Below are 19,937 nucleotides of genomic sequence, written 5' to 3' on the forward strand. Positions count from 1 at the left end.
TCTGTTGGATATATGACTGCAAAGGGAGAGAGGGGTAGCCATCTCAGGTCTATAAAGAGGCAGTGAATTCCCATCTTCCTTCCTTCTCTTTCTCTCTCTCTTCTCTATCTCAAGACATCTCGAAGAACCAAGAATCTGAAATCATATATATTGTCCTGAAAGCTCACATCGAAGCAAAACTTTGCGTAAGGAACCCGTTCCAAAAGATGATGTGATTGAATGGCTAATGGGAGGTGAAAGAAAAATGTCCTCGTCCTTGACCGAAGATATTAAGGTGGAGCTTCAAATGAGGCTCATCGAGCAGAAGCAGCTCGAGGAGGAGGCTGTCAGAATCGAAGCGTTCATGGACACCATCCGGAGCGACATCGCAGCGATGGAGTTGATGTCCTCCAGTGCCCGAAATGCGCGGGGACAGCGAGACCGATACGCTACGATGTCTCCTGAGGAGGAGCTGGCACATTACGAGCAGGAACTGGACGATGTCAGACAAAGAATAGATGCCCTGCAGGCCGCTATCGAGTTGTTAGAACAGCAACTCTAAGGCAGACAAATAAAGTAAGGCCCCCCTCCTCATCGTCGCCGTTTAGCTATGATACAACAGACAATGATACTGACACCAACCAGCGAACAGGGAACCCAGCAATGAAGTGGGCTCAATGTGTTTTTGATGTTTTTGAAGTCGAGTTTCTTCCAAATCCTGTAGATAGCTGAATCCGCATCTTCGCCGCTCTTAGACAAGGTGTTGGAATCCTTTCCTTCCGCTGGCTTAAGTACCAGAGGAGCAGCCGGCTGGGTTGGCTCTAATCCTGCCAGTGCTAACTCCTTCTTATAAGCCTCGAGGTCGGACAGTACTCTCTGCAGTTCTTTTTCCTGTCGTTTACGCACTTTGAGTTTATAGAAACTATCCACTCTTTCTCCACTGTCAGTTCCGTGATATATGTTGTCCAGCAGGTTCCAGTAGACATTGCCAAGGTAGCATGGTTTTAAAAGAGCGTAGGCAATGAACAACTTTTCCGATTTGAGATGTCTGTTCCATAGTTTGACCAGGGGAAGACATAATTTCAGCTTCTTATCTGGGTTATAATGTTGGTCTTCCCTATCTCTTGCGGCTCGCTGAAACTGAGAAACGCATACGTCAAGTACAAGGTGGTAGGGCCTCGTAGTTGCAGCTGGAAGTTCCTGGCCACATATCCAGGACGGTGGAATAAACATTTGCGATGGGACTGTGTGGCTCCATTCCCAATCGATGACTGAGATGATGTTCAGGTCATCATCCACGAAGATATTGGGAGGTCGAAGATCCCCGTGCATCAAAAGGAATGGTCCATGATTATCCCTTTCGTCTACCCATTCCATCACAATGCCTTGCGATGCAAATATGCCATATAGATAGTTCCGTGCATCCGTCTCGTTGAAAACGCTGTCTCTCGAATGGTAGAAGTCGTTGAAGACCAATTTCATAACAGTATAGACGTAGTCAATCGTGGAACTGTAAGTCTGATGGGCTGGAATTATCTCGGAGCTCTTCAGGCCGCTGAGTTCTTGGTCGTTCAGCTCGATAGTGAGCGGCCGGTTATGTTCAAAAACCCAGTTTTCGTCATTGCTGTCTAGCGTCAAGGCACCAATACGATCAAACTGGTGACGGTGAAGTTGGAGGTATATATCTGCAAGCTGGCCGTAAAGATACAGCTCCTGCTCTTTAGGAAGCTTTGATATCCTTCCATGGAGTGTATTGCCCATGATGTACTCTACGGCCATAAATGGAAGGTTAAGGAGGTTATCCCGGTTTATGGAATAATGGTACAGCCGTGGAATAGGAATCGTGGTTTTCTCGGCGATGAACCTATTTAATAGAACAGTACCGTTAGCTACATGTTGACAATAGCTTGAATGCAGCAATGGACATCTTGAAGTTTCCTATCCTTACTTCATTGTTGCTATCTCGCTTCGCAGCTTCTCCTCGGGAAAAGCGAGACGCGGAAGCAAGGGAATTCGGATCATCCATCGTTCGGTCGTCTCCTGCGTTGACGCTGAATCGGCAGCGTCGGGGATCTGCTCCGTAAACACAATGGGAAAGCAGACATTATAGCTCCCTTTCTTTGGGTCTGAGAAGATTTTACATGATTTTTTCTCAGGGTGCAAGGAGGAGGCCAACTCGCAGACTAGAGATGGCTCGATTGAGTCAATGAACTCTTTGACTTTCTTCTCGAGTATGTGGCTGGTGAGCTGGTCCATCGTACCAGCGAAAGAGTGACAGACTGTTCCCGTACCTAGCAGCCAGCAAAAGTGTTTGCCTGGAGCAGCGGATGAGCGGAGCTGCCGTCGTTAAAACTTAACTAAGCGCTAGGCGCGAACTAACTAGTTAGGCTAGGCGCCAGCAGTTAGTCAAGAAACTTACGGAGCTATCTCTACTCGTTATCAGCAAAGCTGCAGGAATATATCCACTTCATGAGTCCGACGAAGCCGAACAGGCCTTGGTGATTGGATTATTGGGTGCAGAGTGAGGGGATTCCCAGCAGTATTGTGGTCTAGAGCACATCACTGGGCGGTACGGTGGTAGTTATGCCCTCCTACTTCTACCACCTCATTCTCGAAGTCCTCTCCCACCCCCAGGCCAGCACAGCGCATACACCTTCAAAGGACGCACAAAAACATCCGAACACTGAGACCTCTCTCGAAGAATACGCTTTAACGCTCAAATCCCTACGTGAATCTGTACGGCCGTTTCGTAGGAAGAAAGCCAAACCCTCGCCGAACGTTGCCACCGATCTTGCGAACCACCTAGCTACCACGTCCCTACAAGACACGGAGATACATACAGATCACGATCCCCGAACAGACACCCTCACCATACAGGGCGTCGATATGGTTCATAACGAGATATCCAGAGGCATAGGGTCGAATGTTATTAGCGGCTTAGCTACGAAGGGCAAATATGTCCCTCTTGATCTGGGTTTGACGGATAGCGTGTATGGGATTGTTCATCTTTACCGTGATGCAGAGGAAACACCTTCGCTAGGCCAGGATAATCATGACCAGGATCTGTTCTATTTGCAGGGTGTAGGGTCTTCTTCACATGCGCCTGCTTCGAACCATCCATCTGCGTCTTGTCCTGCTCATGCGTCAGGTTCCAGAGCCGCAGGTGGGCCAGCGGAAGAAACGCTTTCGTTGGACGATTGTACAACGTTATGTATTCTTGCAGTCCCGTCATACCTCTCTCCCTCGGATTTTCTGGGGTATGTAGGTGAACAGACGATGGAGGACGTTAGTCATTTCCGGATGGTGAAGACTGCGAGGGCAAATCGATATATGGTTCTAATGAAGTTTCGGAGTGGGAAAAAGGCCAAGGAATGGCAGAATACTTGGAACGGGAAGCTATTTAATAGCATGGAGGTATCTTTTTTTGTGCTCTTTATTTTGAAATGATTCTCTGCTGACTTGCTACCATAGCCTGAAGCTTGCCATGTGGTATTTGTCAAAGACGTGGAGATACAGGTTAGTTCTTCTGCAGCGGAGTCAAAGTTCCCCGATATGAAGAACGATCCGTTTCCCTTTTCGGATGCACCTTCAACAATGTCGAGTAAACCGCTGGCTCCACCTACACCATCGTTGATAGAATTGCCTACTTGTCCTGTATGCCTCGAGCGTATGGACGAGACATCAGGTTTACTTACGATTCTCTGCCAGCATGTTTTTCACTGCACTTGTCTACAGAGATGGAAAGGAAGTGGGTGCCCGGTCTGTCGGTATACGCAGGACGATCTAGGGAAGCGGAATGTCAACTTTGCCATGGATGAGGGACCGAGCGAGTGTAGCGTCTGCCATTCAGAAGTTAATCTCTGGATATGTCTGATATGTGGCAACATCGGCTGTGGGCGGTACGATGGAGCGCACGCCTTCGATCACTACAAGGAGACATCCCACTCGTTCGCCATGGATCTCACCTCCCAGCGTGTCTGGGATTACCTAGGAGACGGCTATGTCCACCGTATCATCCAGGGTAAATCAGATGGCAAGCTCCTAGAACTTCCAGCCAGGGGAGACAGCGCGCTCGATCCTCCAGATTGGAGCGATGCCGTGCCGCGAGAAAAATTCGAAAACATCAGCGTCGAGTATACCCACCTACTCACCAGCCAACTTGAGAGCCAGCGCGTTTACTTTGAAGAGCAAGTTGAGCGTGCCGCAGATAAAGCTTCCAAGGCCAGCGCAAGCGCATTATCCGCCCAGGAGGCAGCAGAACGGCTTGCCAGAGATATGGAGAAGCTACAGTCGCAGTATGATTGTTTAACTCGAGAAACCATCCCGTCTCTGGAGCGTGACAAGGCGCGCGCCGAGCGCCGAGCAGAAAAGTTCGAGTCCATGTCTCGGACGATGGAGAAGCAATGGCGGGAAGAGAAGACGATGAATGCCAGCTTAATGGAGCGAGTAGAATTTCTTGATGCAGAGGTGACCAAACTGAAGGCCGCAAACGAGGATCTGGCAGAGCAGAATCGAGATCTTACATTCTTCATTAGCGGGACTGAACGGTTGAAGAACCAGGGCGAAGATGTCGTAGAGGGAACAGTCAGCGTTCCAGATCCCCCGACATCAAGTTCGAAGCGGAAAGGAAAACGCAAGGCAAAGAAGTAGATCAGGCATATGTTCTTCACCTGATTGACGCTTCACTATGTTCTTACTCGGCGATCAGACCCCGATTATCCTCCCGTTGGCACTAGATCTTACATATCGATCAGCGAACTAGGCTGGCTCCGACGAAGCTCCCGCTCCGAAAACAGCTACTTGTCATGTGCTGCCTGGCAGGGATGGGGCTAACAAATATCTCTTTGGGATGAACAGCACATTTAATGCCTGTATTATACTGTATGCTACGTGGACAGACGACATGAATCATTTTTACGAGATACGATATTAACGGGAACGGATGGGAAAATGTGCAAACTGGGAATACCAGTAAGTCAGCTCTATCCGTTGTGCAAACGCCGAGGATCATGTCCAATGGGAACGAAGGGGCAAAACGAAGCGATGAAGCAAAGCAAATCCCACGCAGTTTATTTTCGTTCCGAGGAGGAGAAGGATAATTGATCATCGGCAAGGAAGCAGAGTAGAGCAGTTAGTTATCTGAATAAGCAAATACAAGCTATGCATGAACATTTGTGACGAAAATGGAGATGCCAAAAATATGCCCATTGAAAGTAACTAGAATTCCATGCCCTTTCCGAGCTTGCCGATAATAAATCAATTGGGCCTGAAAGGTCTTTTCCACCCAGCCAACGCAATAACAATATAACCTAGTAACTAGTAACTAGTTAGATGTGATAAGTGCAGAAACCGTTCGTATAGATGTAGCTGCAGCATCACATGCCCCTACAGAGCCTTTCCGCTCTGGCTTGACGAATGAATGGCACGAACACCAGTTCCCACAACCTGCCTATATACCTTATCCTCGCTTCAGCGGGAAGAGAACAAGCAATTTATGATTTCGGGAGCTAGCTAGCGGGATAGCCAAGTAGTTAATTGGGAGGGTCGGTTGTCGGGTTGTTGTGGCATGCTGTGAGTTGGTGAAGCTGGCGGTGCGCGGGCCCCCTCTATGTTTGAGATGTGCGCCACATCGGAGCTTAGAAGGGCTGGAATGTAGAAACTTCATCTGGAATCCCCGATACCGGTGTTCGGATTCCGCCCAATGTGCAAGGGTGGATTGATTGACGATAGGATGTGTTGGTGCCGGAAAGGCGGAGGAAGAAAGGGAGTATGGGGTATGGGGGAGAGGTTTACTGCTGCTGCATGCATCCATGTCCAACTAACTCGGGAGGATTGGAAATATATCCAGAAACGTTGGTCTAGAAGCGGACTGCCGTGGGACAAGGATAGCGTGGCCTCTGTGCGATGTAATGTCCTTAGGAAGCTTGTTCATGGGACACAAGCCCGGAGCATCCTCTGCACTGTTGCATCTCCCGTTCCGTTTGTTTGTTCGCTGTTTCGCATCTCGCTCCCGTGTTTGGGAAATATGAGCTTTCCTTCACCGCTCTCCGCTGCGGGTGAGCCATCCCTTTTGTTGGTTCCTGGTGTTGAGTTATCGCATCCAGCCTGCTGCCATTGGCTACTATTGCAGGAACACCCGCAGGGCCGTATAGTTGCTTTTTCTTTTGCTCTCAACAGCATCGGTCTCCTTTGCTCTACGGAATATGCATCTGTGACTTTCTTCTCTACCTATCTTCCTAGTACTGAGCACTGTGTTCCGCAGTAGCATATCTATCTCCCTCGCACGCTCCGCAGACCGACCGCGGACCTCCGAGAGCCGAGCACCGAGGAAACTGCCGTCCATCCCGTCCAGCGTTCGGCTGCGGCGGAACAAGCGAGCGGCTGAGCGCGCCAAGCGGTCGGAATTTCTTGGCTAAAACGTGATAAGGCCCATGCGCTCCGCCAAGGTTGGCGCAATGCACGGAATGCCCCACTTGCCTTTGTTCTATTGGTTAATAGCGAAGAAGGCTGAGCGGGCGCTCACGTGGCTATGCAATGAGCCAATGGGAGCGCAGAGAGCGAGCATGGGAGGAGTGGCGGGCCAAGCCTTTCCGGCCGCGTGCAGGGGAGGAAAGGAACGTCCTTTATTTATGAAGCAGCGCTTTTATGCATCGTTCCACCCGTATAATCCCTGCGCTTAGTCGCTGGCTTGCTTTTTCCGCGCGTTTCTCGGATCTGGGGGAATGTCAAAGAAGATGTGATAAGGCAGCCCATCCGGTTTACTGGAAAGCCTAAATCACAGTTTTCTCACCTTGGGAAAAAAACCCTTCCGATGGGGGCTCGCAACATCCCGAGGAAATATCAGCATCCCATCTGTCTGCACGCCGAAATCACAAGGGACAATAATATCATGGTTCTCAAGAACCCTGAACGCCAAGCGGCCTCTCTATCAGAAGCGCCTCTCGCCTGGGAAGCTCCTGGGCCTAGAGCGAAAGTCAGTCCGGCGGTTGCAGCGCCCTGATAGGATCTTGCCGCTGGCTCGACCCACCATGTCCTTGGTCGCCGCCCAGCACCCTCGGAGCTCGACGGTGGCAGCCAAAGTAACCCAGGGTTCCTGACGTCACAGCGTACCGAACTTGGTCCGCCATAACTCTGCGGTGTTCTTGGCAAATACACGATTTCCGAGGAGGGAGCGGGCGGGACCTGGATATATAAAGTCCTGCGTGGCCCCCGCATCCATCAAGCTTCTTCGCCGTGTGAAGCATATCTGATTGCTATAACTATACCAAGAACCCCCCAGGAGAGGTGTATTCGATCGTTTTGTCTATCACCTATTGCGCTGTTCAAAGTATATATCTTTGGACTCCACTTCCCACCTTATAAACACTGTTTCATAACAAAAGGACTCCTGCCCCGGCAAAGAACGAAGAGAGCACGTGTGACATTTCGTGATGCCTTCCAAGAAGGATGGCATAAATCAAGAGTATGAGCAACATCCCTTTCTGCTCTCTATCGACCGTCTCGCCCAGGAGCTCGATACCAACATCGACACCGGTCTGAGTGATGCAAAGGTCGGCCAGCTTCAAGAAAAGTATGGTGCCAATCGGCTCTCTGGGGAGGGGGGTGTCAAATGGTACACCCTCCTCGGAAAGCAGATATCAAATGCCATGATACTAGTAAGTTCAATACTTTGCCCTTATCCCTTCGTCCATCTAGACTAGATATCTTCGTGGTGTTGTAAGCATCCAGTGAATCAATATGTATGATAGAATCATTCTTAAAACATTGGTTAAGCTTGACAATTTTGATATGATATCACTTCTTCAACCTATCATGGCGGGAAACCAAATAATAACAGCGTTTCTTTCTCTAGGTCCTCGTACTAGCAATGGCACTTTCATACGGTGTCTCCGATTATATTGAAGGGGGTGTCATCACTGCTGTTATTGTGATCAACGTCCTCATCGGATTCTACCAGGAGTTCAAAGCCGAGAAGAAAATGGACTCTCTGCGATCTCTGTCCTCTCCCTCCGCAAACGTCATCAGAAACGGCAACGCCATCACTGTTCCATCAGGAGAAGTCGTTCCAGGAGACGTTGTTCAGATAAAAACTGGAGATACTGTTCCTGCCGACTTAAGGCTCTTTGAAGCCATGAACCTTGAATGTGATGAAAAGATTTTGACTGGAGAGGCCGCCCCCGTTGCCAAAGATACTGAGTTCGAAGCTAGTGGTGATGAGGTGACTGTAGGTGTTGGAGACCGCCTCAACATGGCCTACTCTTCCTCCACCGTAACCAAGGGCCGTGGTCGTGGAATCATCGTCTTTACCGGAATGTATACGGAAATTGGCAAGATAGCACAGTCTATGCAAGGGAAAAAGAGGAAAGCCGGCCGCTCCATGTCTTCCAAGCACGGCACCTTCCAGCCAGTCAAGGGAGGTGCTTTGCGTATCTGGGATGCGATTGGAAAGTTCCTCGGCTTGACTGAGGGGACTCCCCTGCAGATTAAACTGAGTAAACTTGCCTATTCCCTCTTTGGATGCGCCATCTTGCTTGCTATTATTGTCTTTGGAGTTAACAAGTTCAACGTGACGGACGAAGTCGCTATCTATGCCATATCAACTGGTAAGTAAAACCCATGTAACATCCGATAGTTACATGCTTCGACTTTAACTAACTGCCGAAATAGGAATCGCCATTATTCCCGAATCACTTATTGCCGTCCTTACAATCACAATGGTGGTTGGTATGACCCAGATGCGAAAGCGACGAGTGGTCGTTAGGCAACTTAGTGCTCTCGAGGCTCTAGGAGGTGTTACCAACATTTGCTCAGATAAAACAGGGACTTTGACTCAGGGACAAATGGTAACACGTAAAGCGTGGCTTCCTGGCGTGGGAATTTACTCCCTAACCAAGTCCAACGATGCTACTAACCCAACCCGTGGAACTGTCACTCTCGGAAAGTCACCAGCAACCCGACAGGAGGCAGAACAGGAACGCGAGCGCAAACGCTCCGAGCAAGATGCTCTTCGAAGTGCCGCTGGTTTGAAATTTGACGTCCCTGCCGAGAAAGAAGAACGAGACCAACGACGAAAGGAGGAGATTCGTAATGAGAAGCAGGCAGAAGAAGATGACGATGATGAGGGATCTGAAGAAGCCGTCCTCCCAGAGGTTGTCCCTGAATTGGCCGCTTTTCTTGAATCTGCTGCATTGTGCAATCTAGCAACTGTCCGCTATGACGAGTCTGCCGGCTCCTGGCAAACAATGGGTGACCCAACCGAAGTTGCCCTGCAAGTGTTTGCCCATAGGTTTGGGTTTGGCAAGAAATCTCTCGAGGCTGAGAATGGATGGAAGCCTCTGGCTGAATACCCCTTTGATAGCACCGTGAAGCGCATGTCTGTCATCTACAAACGTGACCAGGGGGATGGAACTGTCATCTTCACCAAAGGAGCCGTTGAAAGGATCTTGGATCTATGCACCTCTGTTGGATTTGGCGAGAAACGTGAACCCATGACCCCTGAAATGAAGGAGCAAGTGCTCGACCAGATGGGATTCCTTGCCGAACAGGGACTACGAGTTCTAGCGATTGCTCAGAAACCCGGCCCTAAAAGCCTCGACAAGAATACCGAAATTCCAAGAGATCAAGTTGAATGTGATCTTACATTGTTGGGATTAGCCGGTTTATATGATCCTCCGAGATTGGAGACCAAGGATGCTGTCAAAGGTATGTGCCGACCGTCTTACTCTTGTGATCGCACACAGGCTTCAATATGCTAACCACTTTCTAAAATATAGAATGTACCATGGCCGGAATTCGTGTCCATATGTTGACTGGTGACCACCCTTCCACCGCAACCGCCATAGCAAAGGAAGTAGGAATCATTCCACGCAACACTGGCACCTTATCTGCAGCAGAATCGGCATCTTTGGTCAAAACTGCCGCTGAGTTCGACGGAATGACCGACCAAGAGATTGACGCCCTGCCTTCCCTACCACTTGTGATTGCCCGATGTGCCCCTGACACAAAGACTCGAATGATTGCTGCGCTCCACCGCCGCGGCAGATACTGCGCCATGACAGGAGACGGAGTCAACGATGCACCCTCCCTTCAGGCTGCGGATGTTGGAATTGCCATGGGTATGGGAGGCTCAGATGTTGCAAAATCGGCATCTGACATTGTGCTTACCGATGACAACTTTGCTAGTATTGTCAATGCCATCGAGGAAGGACGACGCATGTTTGAAAATATCCAAAAGTTCATTCTGCATCTTCTAACGTCGAACATTGGTGAGGTAGTTCTTCTAATTATGGGCCTTGGATTCAAGGATCAAAAGGGATTTTCTGTCTTCCCACTTTCACCACTGCAAATCCTATGGATCAATATGTTGACCTCCTCGTTCCCTGCCTTCGGACTAGGCCGTGAAAAGGTTTCCGCCGCAGTCATGCATCGTCCTCCACATGATACCAAGAAGGGTGTATTTACCTGGCAGATTGTAGTTGATATGATGGTCTACGGCATCATCATGGGAGCTTGTACATTGCTTACCTTCGTGATAGTGGTCTACGGCGTCGGAAACGGCATGGAAGATCTGGGAATTGATTGTAACCATGCCGCCAGCGATAGTTGCAATGTTGTTTTCCGTGCCAGAGCAGTGGTTTTCGCTGAGCTGACTTGGCTTATTCTCATCTCAGCATGGGAATTCAAGCACCTTCGTAACAGCATGTTCAACCTTGAACCATACCGTGACCACAGCGACGACACTGTTCCTTTCTTCCCCTTCTTCCACGATATTTGGGAGAATCAATTTCTCTTCTGGGCTGTTGTTATCGGAGCTCTCTCGGTTTTCCCAGCTGTCTACATCCCGGGACTGAACACCAAGGTTTTCAAACACCAAGGTATCACTTGGGAATGGGGCCTTGCTTTTGGATCAGTGGTGATATTTGTTCTTGGTATTGAGGCCTGGAAGTTTGTCAAACGACGCACTGGATGGTTTGCAGAGGGCGAAGATTATGGTGGTGTCGCAGCCACCGGCTTCCGCAGAAGATGGCCAAGCCACGAACTTGGTCTTCGTCAAGGCTTCTTCACCTTTGCCAAATCTCTTACCAAGGGCAGTGAAAGGAGTATTCCTGTGGGTCCAGAAAGTGGAAGGTCAAGTGTTATGGGCAGAGATAATCACCGTCGCCTTGATGATGGCGGAAGAGCGAAGGAAACAGTTTGAGTTTGGCAGCTTTTCTTTTGTTACAAAAAGAATTTAACTCGTATAACTACAAGGGAGGCCTGGTGATTCAGGAAGAAAGACTGGGTGGTATAGATATGATGAAGATATGATTTGTGGCCCTATCTGACGATATATCAAATGTGAGTAATGATCAATGAGCAAAGCAAGGGAAAAAGGCCGAGTTGAGCTTTGCCTGAATATATAGTTATGAGTTAATATTCCTCCGAGTTCGATTTTTATCAAGACTTTTATCTTCGATTTCCGACTGCTTAAACGTCCGCTGAGTTTATATCGTCTGTAATGTTATATATGTTGAAATTATTAATAAGAAGAGTATCATAATTATAGTGACTAGATTATTACACAGCACAGGAGCGAAATGTCCAATATATGTTGGAATATGTGCCGTCCAGGCAGAGGTATAGTACATCGTTTTCAGGGGGAGCCACAGTTGGAAATATTGACATCAATAGGAGAGAATCTTTGCTTTTGCTTCTACTGTCCATGCCGAACTAATTCGTGGATTCCGGCTTTTTGGTGTATATTCTCTAGCCCAATTGATCACGCGGGATAAATAGGATCCTGATAGCAGCGATTTCCGTATTCCCCGCATAGATGCGATTATACCAAAGGTCGAAGTCCCAGTCAATCCATTCTGAGATCGCAAGGCAAACATCACCTACCTCACGCTTCATCCATCGAGCCACAGGGATTTCACACCATTCAGGGCCATCATGAAGCAAATAGCATACCCCAAAGTCCACTAGAACAATTGGTCGAGTACGCTGAGCACATCTAGAGTTGCAGTTGATTATAATATCATCATGACGGTAGAAACCACCCTTAAATCCATGTTTATACATCGTAAGCTCGGTATCTATTATGATCTTCAAAAGTCTTTGACGTTCCTGCTGAGAAAAGTCTCCGGCCCCATGTGATTTTATTGACCGTCCAGGAATATATTCTAGGAGAATCAACCGAACAAGACGATTCGTATCATGGCCGGGAACAGGTAATTCCAGGGTGAATGACCCGTAGAACTTGGGTATGCATTTTCCCTGCAGGGGCTCCAATTGTTTATACACTGCAACTTCATGCGAGTAATCGTAATCACAGCAGTAAAATCTGTCGTATATGTATGAATCATGGTCGTTGTAAAGAGGATCGTAGAATTTTGCAAATAGAGTCATATTTTTTTGTGGCCCTTTGTTCTTGGTTGGTTGAACATTCAAGATATCGACAAGCCCTACCTGTGACTTCCGATTATCTCGAAATCGAATTTCCCTGGATATTTTCAAATGGACGATCTGATTTCCAACGTGACCCGGAGATGGAGGATGTAACAGACAGCGTTCAGCAGGATGTTTCTGTTGTCTCTCAAAGCGCTTACTGAGCTCAATAACAGGGAGGCCATCAGGTGGAGCTGGAATCGGAGGTGGAGCAGTATGAGAGCGAACAGTAAACTCTTGTCCCGAAAAGTAAGGTAATGCAGGTTTACTGACTCGATTAAGAGTACAATAACTGTCCCTTAATTGAGAACAAAGGATTCCAGGGCTCACCACAACTACGTCTTCGTCCATCTTATAACCCGCCAAAATCCCGTGGCACTTTGTTCGGAGATAATATCAAAAAAAAAGACTGAGCCAAAAGAGTGAGCCAACACTAGTAGCTAGCAGATTGAAGCCGTATATTTAACGAATAACTTCAACCTGGATCACCGATGATCGGTGGCGTTTTTGGAGATGTTGGACGTGGCGTCGGGTGCTGACCAATAAAAGCTCACTCAATCCCTTATTCGAAAGTGACGTCAAATCCAGCCTATTATAATCGAGTAACTTCTGCTTATATAATTATTTAAAGTTAATTTTGGGCTAAACGCGGCAACGCCAAATTTGTGGACCTTCGGAGAGCCGCATTAGACGCCATAAGCGCATTTAGTCTCAACTCCCCATAGCCGTTTTCATAGTTGAAATTAGGCGGAGAATCCTTAGCTGAGGTGGAATCATATTTTCGCAGTTTATTCGTATTTGGATATAGTGGCAGCAAGGATCCGAAGTGGAATATGTTACCTCCCAAAGCAATTGGGTGTAGATGTGTTTCGGTCACAGACATCAAACTAGCAAGGCCATACGGAAGAGAATGAAAGACTCTCTTTCGATCCACCAGGGTGGTGAGACCATTGAAGTGGTAACTACAGAAGGGGTAGCTACATGTATGACAGAAATTATCTTTGCCTCTTTCAATTCATGACTTATTCTAATCTATATCCTTCTTTACCCCCTTCACATTCGTTTGTTGAGCTCTACACCGCTTGTGCACATACTGGAGTCTGCTGCAACCACGTCTCTCAATCATCGGGTATTAGTGCATGTTTGTATTTAAAAGGGAGCCTACATCAATGAAGCTATCACCCGACTCTTTGAACCCTACATGTCTGTGTTTGCTCTAGGAAAGCAGGTTGCATTGAAAGTAAAGCAGGAAGTAGATACCCGTCTCTATTCACCACTGTAGACCATTCACACTACACCGAAATATGAAACATTCACCAGTATGATTCACTGCCATAGGTCTATTTAAGAGGCAAACTCGCCTACTGCTTAATCCTGAAACTGGATATCAGTTCCAATTCCATGCTCACCCAACACACACTCTCTCCATATTGACTAAAAGCTTACTTTCCTCGCAACACTTGAACAAAAATGCCGGCAAGAACATTGAAGCAAACTTTTTATGAAAACCTCACGGTTTACCCCGAAGCCAGGGTACCTAACAACTATCGCTCACTTGGGAAAGAAGCCGACGAACAGGTTAAATGTATAATCGTGATTCCAGATCCATTGATAACGCTGGCCCATAGTTACCTATCTCGCATCACAGCCTCTCCTGCAACAGCGCTCAACTCCCTAGCACTCCCAATTGACGATACAATCAACTTTCAGACGGAAGCCGACGTGCTCAGGGCAAGCTGCCTTGAGCTATTATACCCAGTCAACAAGGCCCTTACAGAGGGTCTCGGAAAGGGCGAGCGGGTATTTTGTGGGGGAGAGCGCACGATGGAAGGCAGCCGCGTTGACCTGAGATGGTCATACCAAGCAAATGAGAACGCCGAATCACACGTCTTTGCGGTTCTGGAATTCAAAAATACCAGAACTATTCACCCAAGTGACTTTCGGCCTGCAAATTCGGAGGGTGATGAAATCAAGCGTAAATTGTATACGCAGATGAGACACAATGCAACAAATATAATGGAACAAATCATGAAGTATCTCAGAGATTCGAAGGCTCCGTTCCTGGCCGTGTTCGACTGGAACACTATGGGAATCTTCGACTTCACGGAGTATAGACCTCAATCCCGGACACCTGGCAATCCAACCTTTACCTCAATGAGAGAGACCAAATTTGGGCCCCATGTCCATGAAACGCATCGATTCCTGCTGCTGGGATTTCTGGTGAGAGCCCTAGAGTGGCAGAGGGCGCGGTAGCTGCTAAACTGGCATTGGCAGGATCAGCAGAAGTCAGAAATTGCGGTTCCTTTTTCTTTCCTTTGTATTTTCCTTTGTTCCTCTCTCTCTCTCTCGTTTTCTAGCTTGTTTTAGACTGTTTTGTTGCTTCTTGAGATTGAATGACATGCTGGGTAGTTGGCCGGCAAGGAGGTTGATAGAAATAGAACTCATTTACTAGAGATTAAACTCGTTAACTAGTTAGTTCGTCCTCCATGTTTGCACTGTTTGCATCCTAGCAAGAAATCCAAGTTGAGAATATCGAAACATCCAAGATAAATAAATAACCAGCTACAACTAGCTGACTGTCTCCCAACCCTCCTGTTAAGTTAAACGAGAGACGAGACGGCGGTCCTAGAGCTCTGCTGGCCGATCTGATACCATTGTCTGCCAATCAACTGGTTAGTTACATCCGATGCAACAGCTATAACCGGCCGACTCCAACACACAACTGCCCACAGCAGCACCAGCGGCATCACACGTCGACGCAGCGTGTACAGCCCAGCATGGCTCAATGCAGACCATACGGCTGTCTGCGACGATGCATGTCTCTATCTGACGCTCTCCCGCCTCGCACGAGCCCCAATGGCTTGCTCCCAGCCATACACAGCCAACGACGGAAACACTCAACTACACCTCCTCCTCCTCCTCCACCACCGCACTCTTCTTCTTCTTCCTCCTCCTCCTCCTCGGTATCTTCAGCGGAAATGACACATTTCGCGAGTCTGGCGAGTACATGGTGGGACCCGCTTGGTCCTTCACGCATATTACATCTGATGAACCCGCTGCGACATGACTTCATCGCCTCGTGCGTTGGCCAGCAGCAGCGGCAGCAACAACAACAGCAGCAGCAACAAGCCCATGACCAGGACCAGGACCAGAAGGGCGGCGGCGGACTACGTTATTTAGACGTTGGTTGTGGAGGAGGGATATTCGCCGAGTCCCTTGCCAGGACGATACGCACGCCCGGAACAAGTACCAACGCATGCTCTCTTCTCGCTATCGATCCGTCACCGGTAATGATTGAACTAGCCCTCTCACACGCCAGGAAGGATCCAACGCTGCACCAACATCTTCGCACCGGCGCATTCGAGTACCGCAATACCTCGCTGGAGGACCTCACGGATTCGGCTTCGGCTTCGACGGCGGGGAAATTCGATGTAGTTACGCTGTTCGAGGTGCTGGAGCATGTTGATCCGGACCACTCGTCGCCGCGGGCGTTTGTGCAGCGGTGTCTTGATCTGGTGGCGCCGGGAGGGTGGCTTGTTGGCTCGACGATTGCGCGAACGATGCCTGCGTATGTGGTCAATCAGGTCATTGCCGAAGCGCCCTGGCCGATCGGGGTGGTGCCGCGGGGCACGCATGAATGGAGCAAGTTTGTGAATCCCGAGGAGCTGAGAGGGTGGGTGGAAAGGGAGGGTGAGGGTGAGGGTGTTGAGTGGAGGTGTGTAGGGGCGATGTATGCGCCTGGGCTGGGATGGCGGATGGTTCCTGGGGCGGAGTCGTGGGGGAATTATTTCTGGGGGATCCGGCGGGGAGGTAAGCAGGATTAATTTAAGATAATGCTTGTATGCATGCAGGATGTATAGTAGATGTATTATTAGTTGGGAAGTTGGTAGCTGAGCTTGGATGGATTGTAGAGGATCTTCATTAACTATAATATATAAATAAAGGACTAGATGATAGAGAGGTGCGCAAACGAAGCAGACAGCCGACTGAAAAAGGAACATACAATGTAGCAGTATCAAGAGTAACGGTTAAAATGTAAGTTAAACGACGATGCCACTGCTCCAGCTCCGGCTCCTGCTTAACGTAATGTGATAATGCCGATATGAGAAAAGCAGCTGAAAAAACCTCGTAGATGGGAAAAATGGACGGATGTAAGATGAGAGCCGTTGGACAGATAGGAAAGACATCAACACACAAGACACAGAGAGGTAAGGAAATTAAGGAAATATAAAATAGATGGGAAATAGATAAGACATAGGAAAGAAAGGAAATATGAGAAACAGGAAAAATAGTAGGAAATAGGAATAGATGGTAGGAGATGGGGGGGATGCTATTATGAGGATTTTTTTAGTGGTAGGGGAAGGGGGGAAGGGGGAATGCGCTCAGTGAAGAGCAGAGGGTATCTCTATAGGCCGGGGGGATTGACATAGGGAATTAAGATAAGGAAATAAGAGAAAAAAGTCTGCTAATAATACTGTCACGGAAACAAGGGTTGAATTCGCTTCGACTGTTTTTGACGTCGTTGCGGAGGGGCGGGTGTTAGAGCTCGAGCTTCGGTTTCAGCTCGTAGTTCTCTGGCTCGGACGATTGAGGTCGTCGCGGGAAGAACATGTGCGGCGTTATGCTGCCGGGATATTGATGGTTTGAGGGTTCAGGGTAAGGATATTCCGGGGCAGAGGCAGAGCTGGGAGAAGGCATGCTGCTTAGAGTCGGGGACGCCCAGCCGACAGAGGACAGATGAGGGCTGCCGGCGACGCTGTTTGGTCTGGGGTCGCTGTTTGCAGGCGGTTCGAGGGGTTGTGGGGGAGCGTAGCCTGACGGGTGCGAGGTGAGGGACGGTCTGTTGTGGTTGTGGTGGTGGTGGAAGGAGGCGGGACCGGAGAGGCTGGTGAGGGTTGGCGAAGGGGAAGTGGGCGAGGCGCGAGGACTGGAGTTTGCAAAGTCCGTTCTGAGATGGGGCGGGAGAGAGGTGTAGTAGTCTGCAGCACCACCGGCGGAAGTAGGGCCACCAGCCGCTGGTGGGCGGGAGGAGAGGTTTAGGGGCGGGAGCTCGTTGCCCGGGGAGAGAGAAGGGCGCTGGGCGGGCGAGGGAGTAGAGTGAGCGGAGCCCGGTTCAGAGTACTCTGAGGGTCTGCTGGTGGTGGAGCGGTCTTTGCTGTGACGGAGGTTTGCTTCTGTCTCAGCAGCGGCCTCTTCGATGGTGCCGGTGTGGTGGTTCTGGTGGCGGGTGAGGGTTGTGCGGCGAGTGAAGGTCTTTTGGCAGTTGGCGTAGGGACACTTGTATGGCCGCTTGCCGGAGTGGATTCTGCGGTGTCTGGCGAGCGAGGAGGAGTCGCTAAAGGGCTTGCCGCAGCGATCACACATGTGAGGCTTCTCGCCGGTGTGGACGCGGGTGTGGACGGTCAGGGCCGAGCGCTGGATGAACTGTTTACCGCAGCCGGGCCAGTCACACGCGTGCGGTCGAATCCCACTATGAATGCGCTCTATTGACATTAGTAACTTATATATAAAAGATATAAGAGAGTAGGTGGGTAAGTCTTACCATGCCTGGCGAGGTCGCTTCTCCTGGCGAATCCCTTGCTGCAGGTCTGGCAGTGAAAGGTCTTGAGGGCGGGCAGGCCAGTCGGTCTCATGCTGGTGGTACTCCTGCCGTAGTCTGAGCCATGCGCGCTGTGAGCGTAGCCCGGAGAGGTGCTGGCGTGGTTAGCCTGGGCCTGGACGTGGTACTGGGCGAGGTGGGCCATCTGCGGCAGCGACTGGGTGGACGAGGGGAAGCTGGAGGTCGGCTGGTGGTGGTGGTGATGGTGGTGGTGTTCGCTGGGGGGCGCAGAGGCAGAGCGGTGGTGCTCTGAGGCGCCGAGCTCCGAGGGCGACCTGGACTTTACGGCATCGTCTGTCTGCGACTGGGCGGTGGCCTGGGCGAGGTGCTGCTGGAGCTGGTGGACGTCTGCGGCGACGATGGAGACGGAGGCCTTTTTGTTTAATATAGTGGTTATATCCATGATGTGGCCACTACCCAGGGGTAGAAGTCGGTCGAGAGGCGTAGGCTCCCGGATCATATACTACCAGCAGTCAGTCAACGATATCTTCAAATAGATATTATAATGCAAAGAGAGAATGGTGTACCTTGATATGGTTGGACAATGTCTTGTTGGAGCGGCCAGATGCAGAGCCCTAGACACAAGCGATGGCAGTCGATGCTATTCCTGTCTCTGGCAAGGTCTGACGGTAGCGGATGCAGTGCAATGCCGCGAGCACGAGTCAGGCAGCGTCCTTATTTCCTGCTGGCAGCGGACGACGGCTGGCTGCGTCCAGAGGCGTCAAGGTCAAGGGGTCGCCCGGCCGACTGCAGGCAGAGAGATGTGTTGATGCAGTGTAAATAAGTAATGAGTAACAAGGTGAAGTCGAATAAGAGAGATCCGCCCGTCTAGCCTCTATCCTCGTGAGTCGTGGGTCGTCAATGCAGCCGGAGCCAGTCTATATAAGAGTGTACAAGAGCGTATAAGAGTGTATAAGAGTGTATATGGAGTGATTATAAGAGCGGTCGTGATGGTCGTGGTCGTGTCTTCGTGTGGGCGGTTTTTTTGTTTAGTGGGGAGGAAGAAGCCGAAGTCGGTGGCGAGAGACTAGAGGCGTCAGTAAGCAACAGTGAGTAGACAGGCAGAGACGCAGAAGCAGTGATAGATCTTGTATTGTGAAGTTGTAGCTGTAGTTGTAGTTGTAGCTGTAGTTGTAGCTGTAGTTGCTGGTGATGGTGATGGTGATGCTGGTGGTGATGTTATTCTGGTGATGCTGAGGTCGAGTCCAACGTCACAGCAGCAACAGCAACAGCAACAGTGACAGTAACAAGAGTAACAAGAGTAACAACAGAGTAGAGACGGCGCAGTCTGTCTGTCTCCGCCGTCCAGCAGTGAAGAGAAGAAGCAGAGCAGGAAGAAGAGAAATAGCCAGAGACGCCGCGAAAGACGGTGAGACCGCGCAGAGAATAACAACCGCAGGAATAACAATAACAATAACAATAACAATAATAGGAAAAGAAGGAGACTAACCAGGAGATAGAAGAACCTCGCCGTCGAGAGAGAGAGAGGGAGAGAGACTGACTGAGTCCTTGAAGGTGAAGTCGAAGTCGAGGTTGAAGTTGAAGTTGAGAAAGAAAAGAAAAGCGACGCAGAGACGAGGATGCTTAATAAAAGAGGCCGGCAGGGAAGAAGACGAAGATCAGCCAGCCAGGCAGGATGATAGAAGCCACGAAGAAGAAGAATCGAAGAAGAAGAATCGAAGACGAGGAAGAAGAAGACGAAGAAGAAGACGAAGAAGAAGACGAAGAAGAGATCAAGTTTGGGCCTTGGTTATCAGTGCTTTTTCTTCGTCTTTTTCTTTGCTTCTTCGGGCGTTGCTTTTTCCTCCTCGTCTTCGAGAGAGAAGAAGCAAAAGAGAGCCAAAGAAGAAGAAGAAGAAGAAGAAGAATTAAGCCCAGGCTAAGACCTTCGAGAAGACGAGAGAAGGCGATGAAACGCGGTGGATTGAGGGAT

The 19,937-nt window shown here is 49.4% G+C and overlaps 8 protein-coding genes across 8 annotated transcripts; 5 read left to right on the top strand and 3 right to left on the bottom strand.

The window, feature by feature from the left end:
• Positions 1-570: 570 nt before the first annotated feature.
• Positions 571-2,235, bottom strand: ARB_03732 (uncharacterized protein; the record flags this gene model as incomplete). The annotated part of the gene is made up of 2 exons (XM_003009984.1): positions 571-1,843; positions 1,928-2,235. 2 exons carry the CDS (start codon positions 2,233-2,235, stop codon positions 571-573), a joined length of 1,581 nt encoding a protein of 526 aa, XP_003010030.1.
• Positions 2,236-2,562: 327 nt separating this feature from the next.
• On the top strand, positions 2,563-4,629 carry ARB_03733 (uncharacterized protein; the record flags this gene model as incomplete). Its single annotated transcript, XM_003009985.1, has 2 exons — positions 2,563-3,393; positions 3,451-4,629. 2 exons carry the CDS (start codon positions 2,563-2,565, stop codon positions 4,627-4,629), a joined length of 2,010 nt encoding a protein of 669 aa, XP_003010031.1.
• A 2,780-nt stretch (positions 4,630-7,409) lies between these two features.
• ARB_03734 (uncharacterized protein) lies at positions 7,410-11,176 on the top strand (the record flags this gene model as incomplete). The annotated part of the gene is made up of 4 exons (XM_003009986.1): positions 7,410-7,634; positions 7,832-8,582; positions 8,647-9,681; positions 9,753-11,176. The coding sequence occupies 4 exons, from the start codon at positions 7,410-7,412 to the stop codon at positions 11,174-11,176; spliced, it is 3,435 nt and encodes a 1,144-aa protein (XP_003010032.1).
• A 548-nt stretch (positions 11,177-11,724) lies between these two features.
• ARB_03735 (uncharacterized protein) lies at positions 11,725-12,756 on the bottom strand (the record flags this gene model as incomplete). The annotated part of the gene is made up of 1 exon (XM_003009987.1): positions 11,725-12,756. One exon carries the CDS (start codon positions 12,754-12,756, stop codon positions 11,725-11,727), a length of 1,032 nt encoding a protein of 343 aa, XP_003010033.1.
• Positions 12,757-13,875: 1,119 nt separating this feature from the next.
• Positions 13,876-14,658, top strand: ARB_03736 (uncharacterized protein; the record flags this gene model as incomplete). The annotated part of the gene is made up of 1 exon (XM_003009988.1): positions 13,876-14,658. The coding sequence occupies one exon, from the start codon at positions 13,876-13,878 to the stop codon at positions 14,656-14,658; it is 783 nt and encodes a 260-aa protein (XP_003010034.1).
• Positions 14,659-15,182: 524 nt separating this feature from the next.
• Positions 15,183-16,330, top strand: ARB_03737 (uncharacterized protein; the record flags this gene model as incomplete). The annotated part of the gene is made up of 2 exons (XM_003009989.1): positions 15,183-16,101; positions 16,266-16,330. 2 exons carry the CDS (start codon positions 15,183-15,185, stop codon positions 16,328-16,330), a joined length of 984 nt encoding a protein of 327 aa, XP_003010035.1.
• A 614-nt stretch (positions 16,331-16,944) lies between these two features.
• Positions 16,945-18,407, bottom strand: ARB_03738 (uncharacterized protein; the record flags this gene model as incomplete). Its single annotated transcript, XM_003009990.1, has 2 exons — positions 16,945-17,888; positions 17,948-18,407. The coding sequence occupies 2 exons, from the start codon at positions 18,405-18,407 to the stop codon at positions 16,945-16,947; spliced, it is 1,404 nt and encodes a 467-aa protein (XP_003010036.1).
• A 1,233-nt stretch (positions 18,408-19,640) lies between these two features.
• ARB_03739 (uncharacterized protein) lies at positions 19,641-19,876 on the top strand (the record flags this gene model as incomplete). The annotated part of the gene is made up of 2 exons (XM_003009991.1): positions 19,641-19,741; positions 19,762-19,876. The coding sequence occupies 2 exons, from the start codon at positions 19,641-19,643 to the stop codon at positions 19,874-19,876; spliced, it is 216 nt and encodes a 71-aa protein (XP_003010037.1).
• Between the last annotated feature and the right edge of the window lie 61 nt (positions 19,877-19,937).

This window comes from Trichophyton benhamiae (genome assembly GCF_000151125.1).
Source record: "Trichophyton benhamiae CBS 112371 chromosome Unknown contig01190.0, whole genome shotgun sequence".
Classification (NCBI taxonomy): Eukaryota; Fungi; Ascomycota; class Eurotiomycetes; order Onygenales; family Arthrodermataceae; genus Trichophyton; species Trichophyton benhamiae.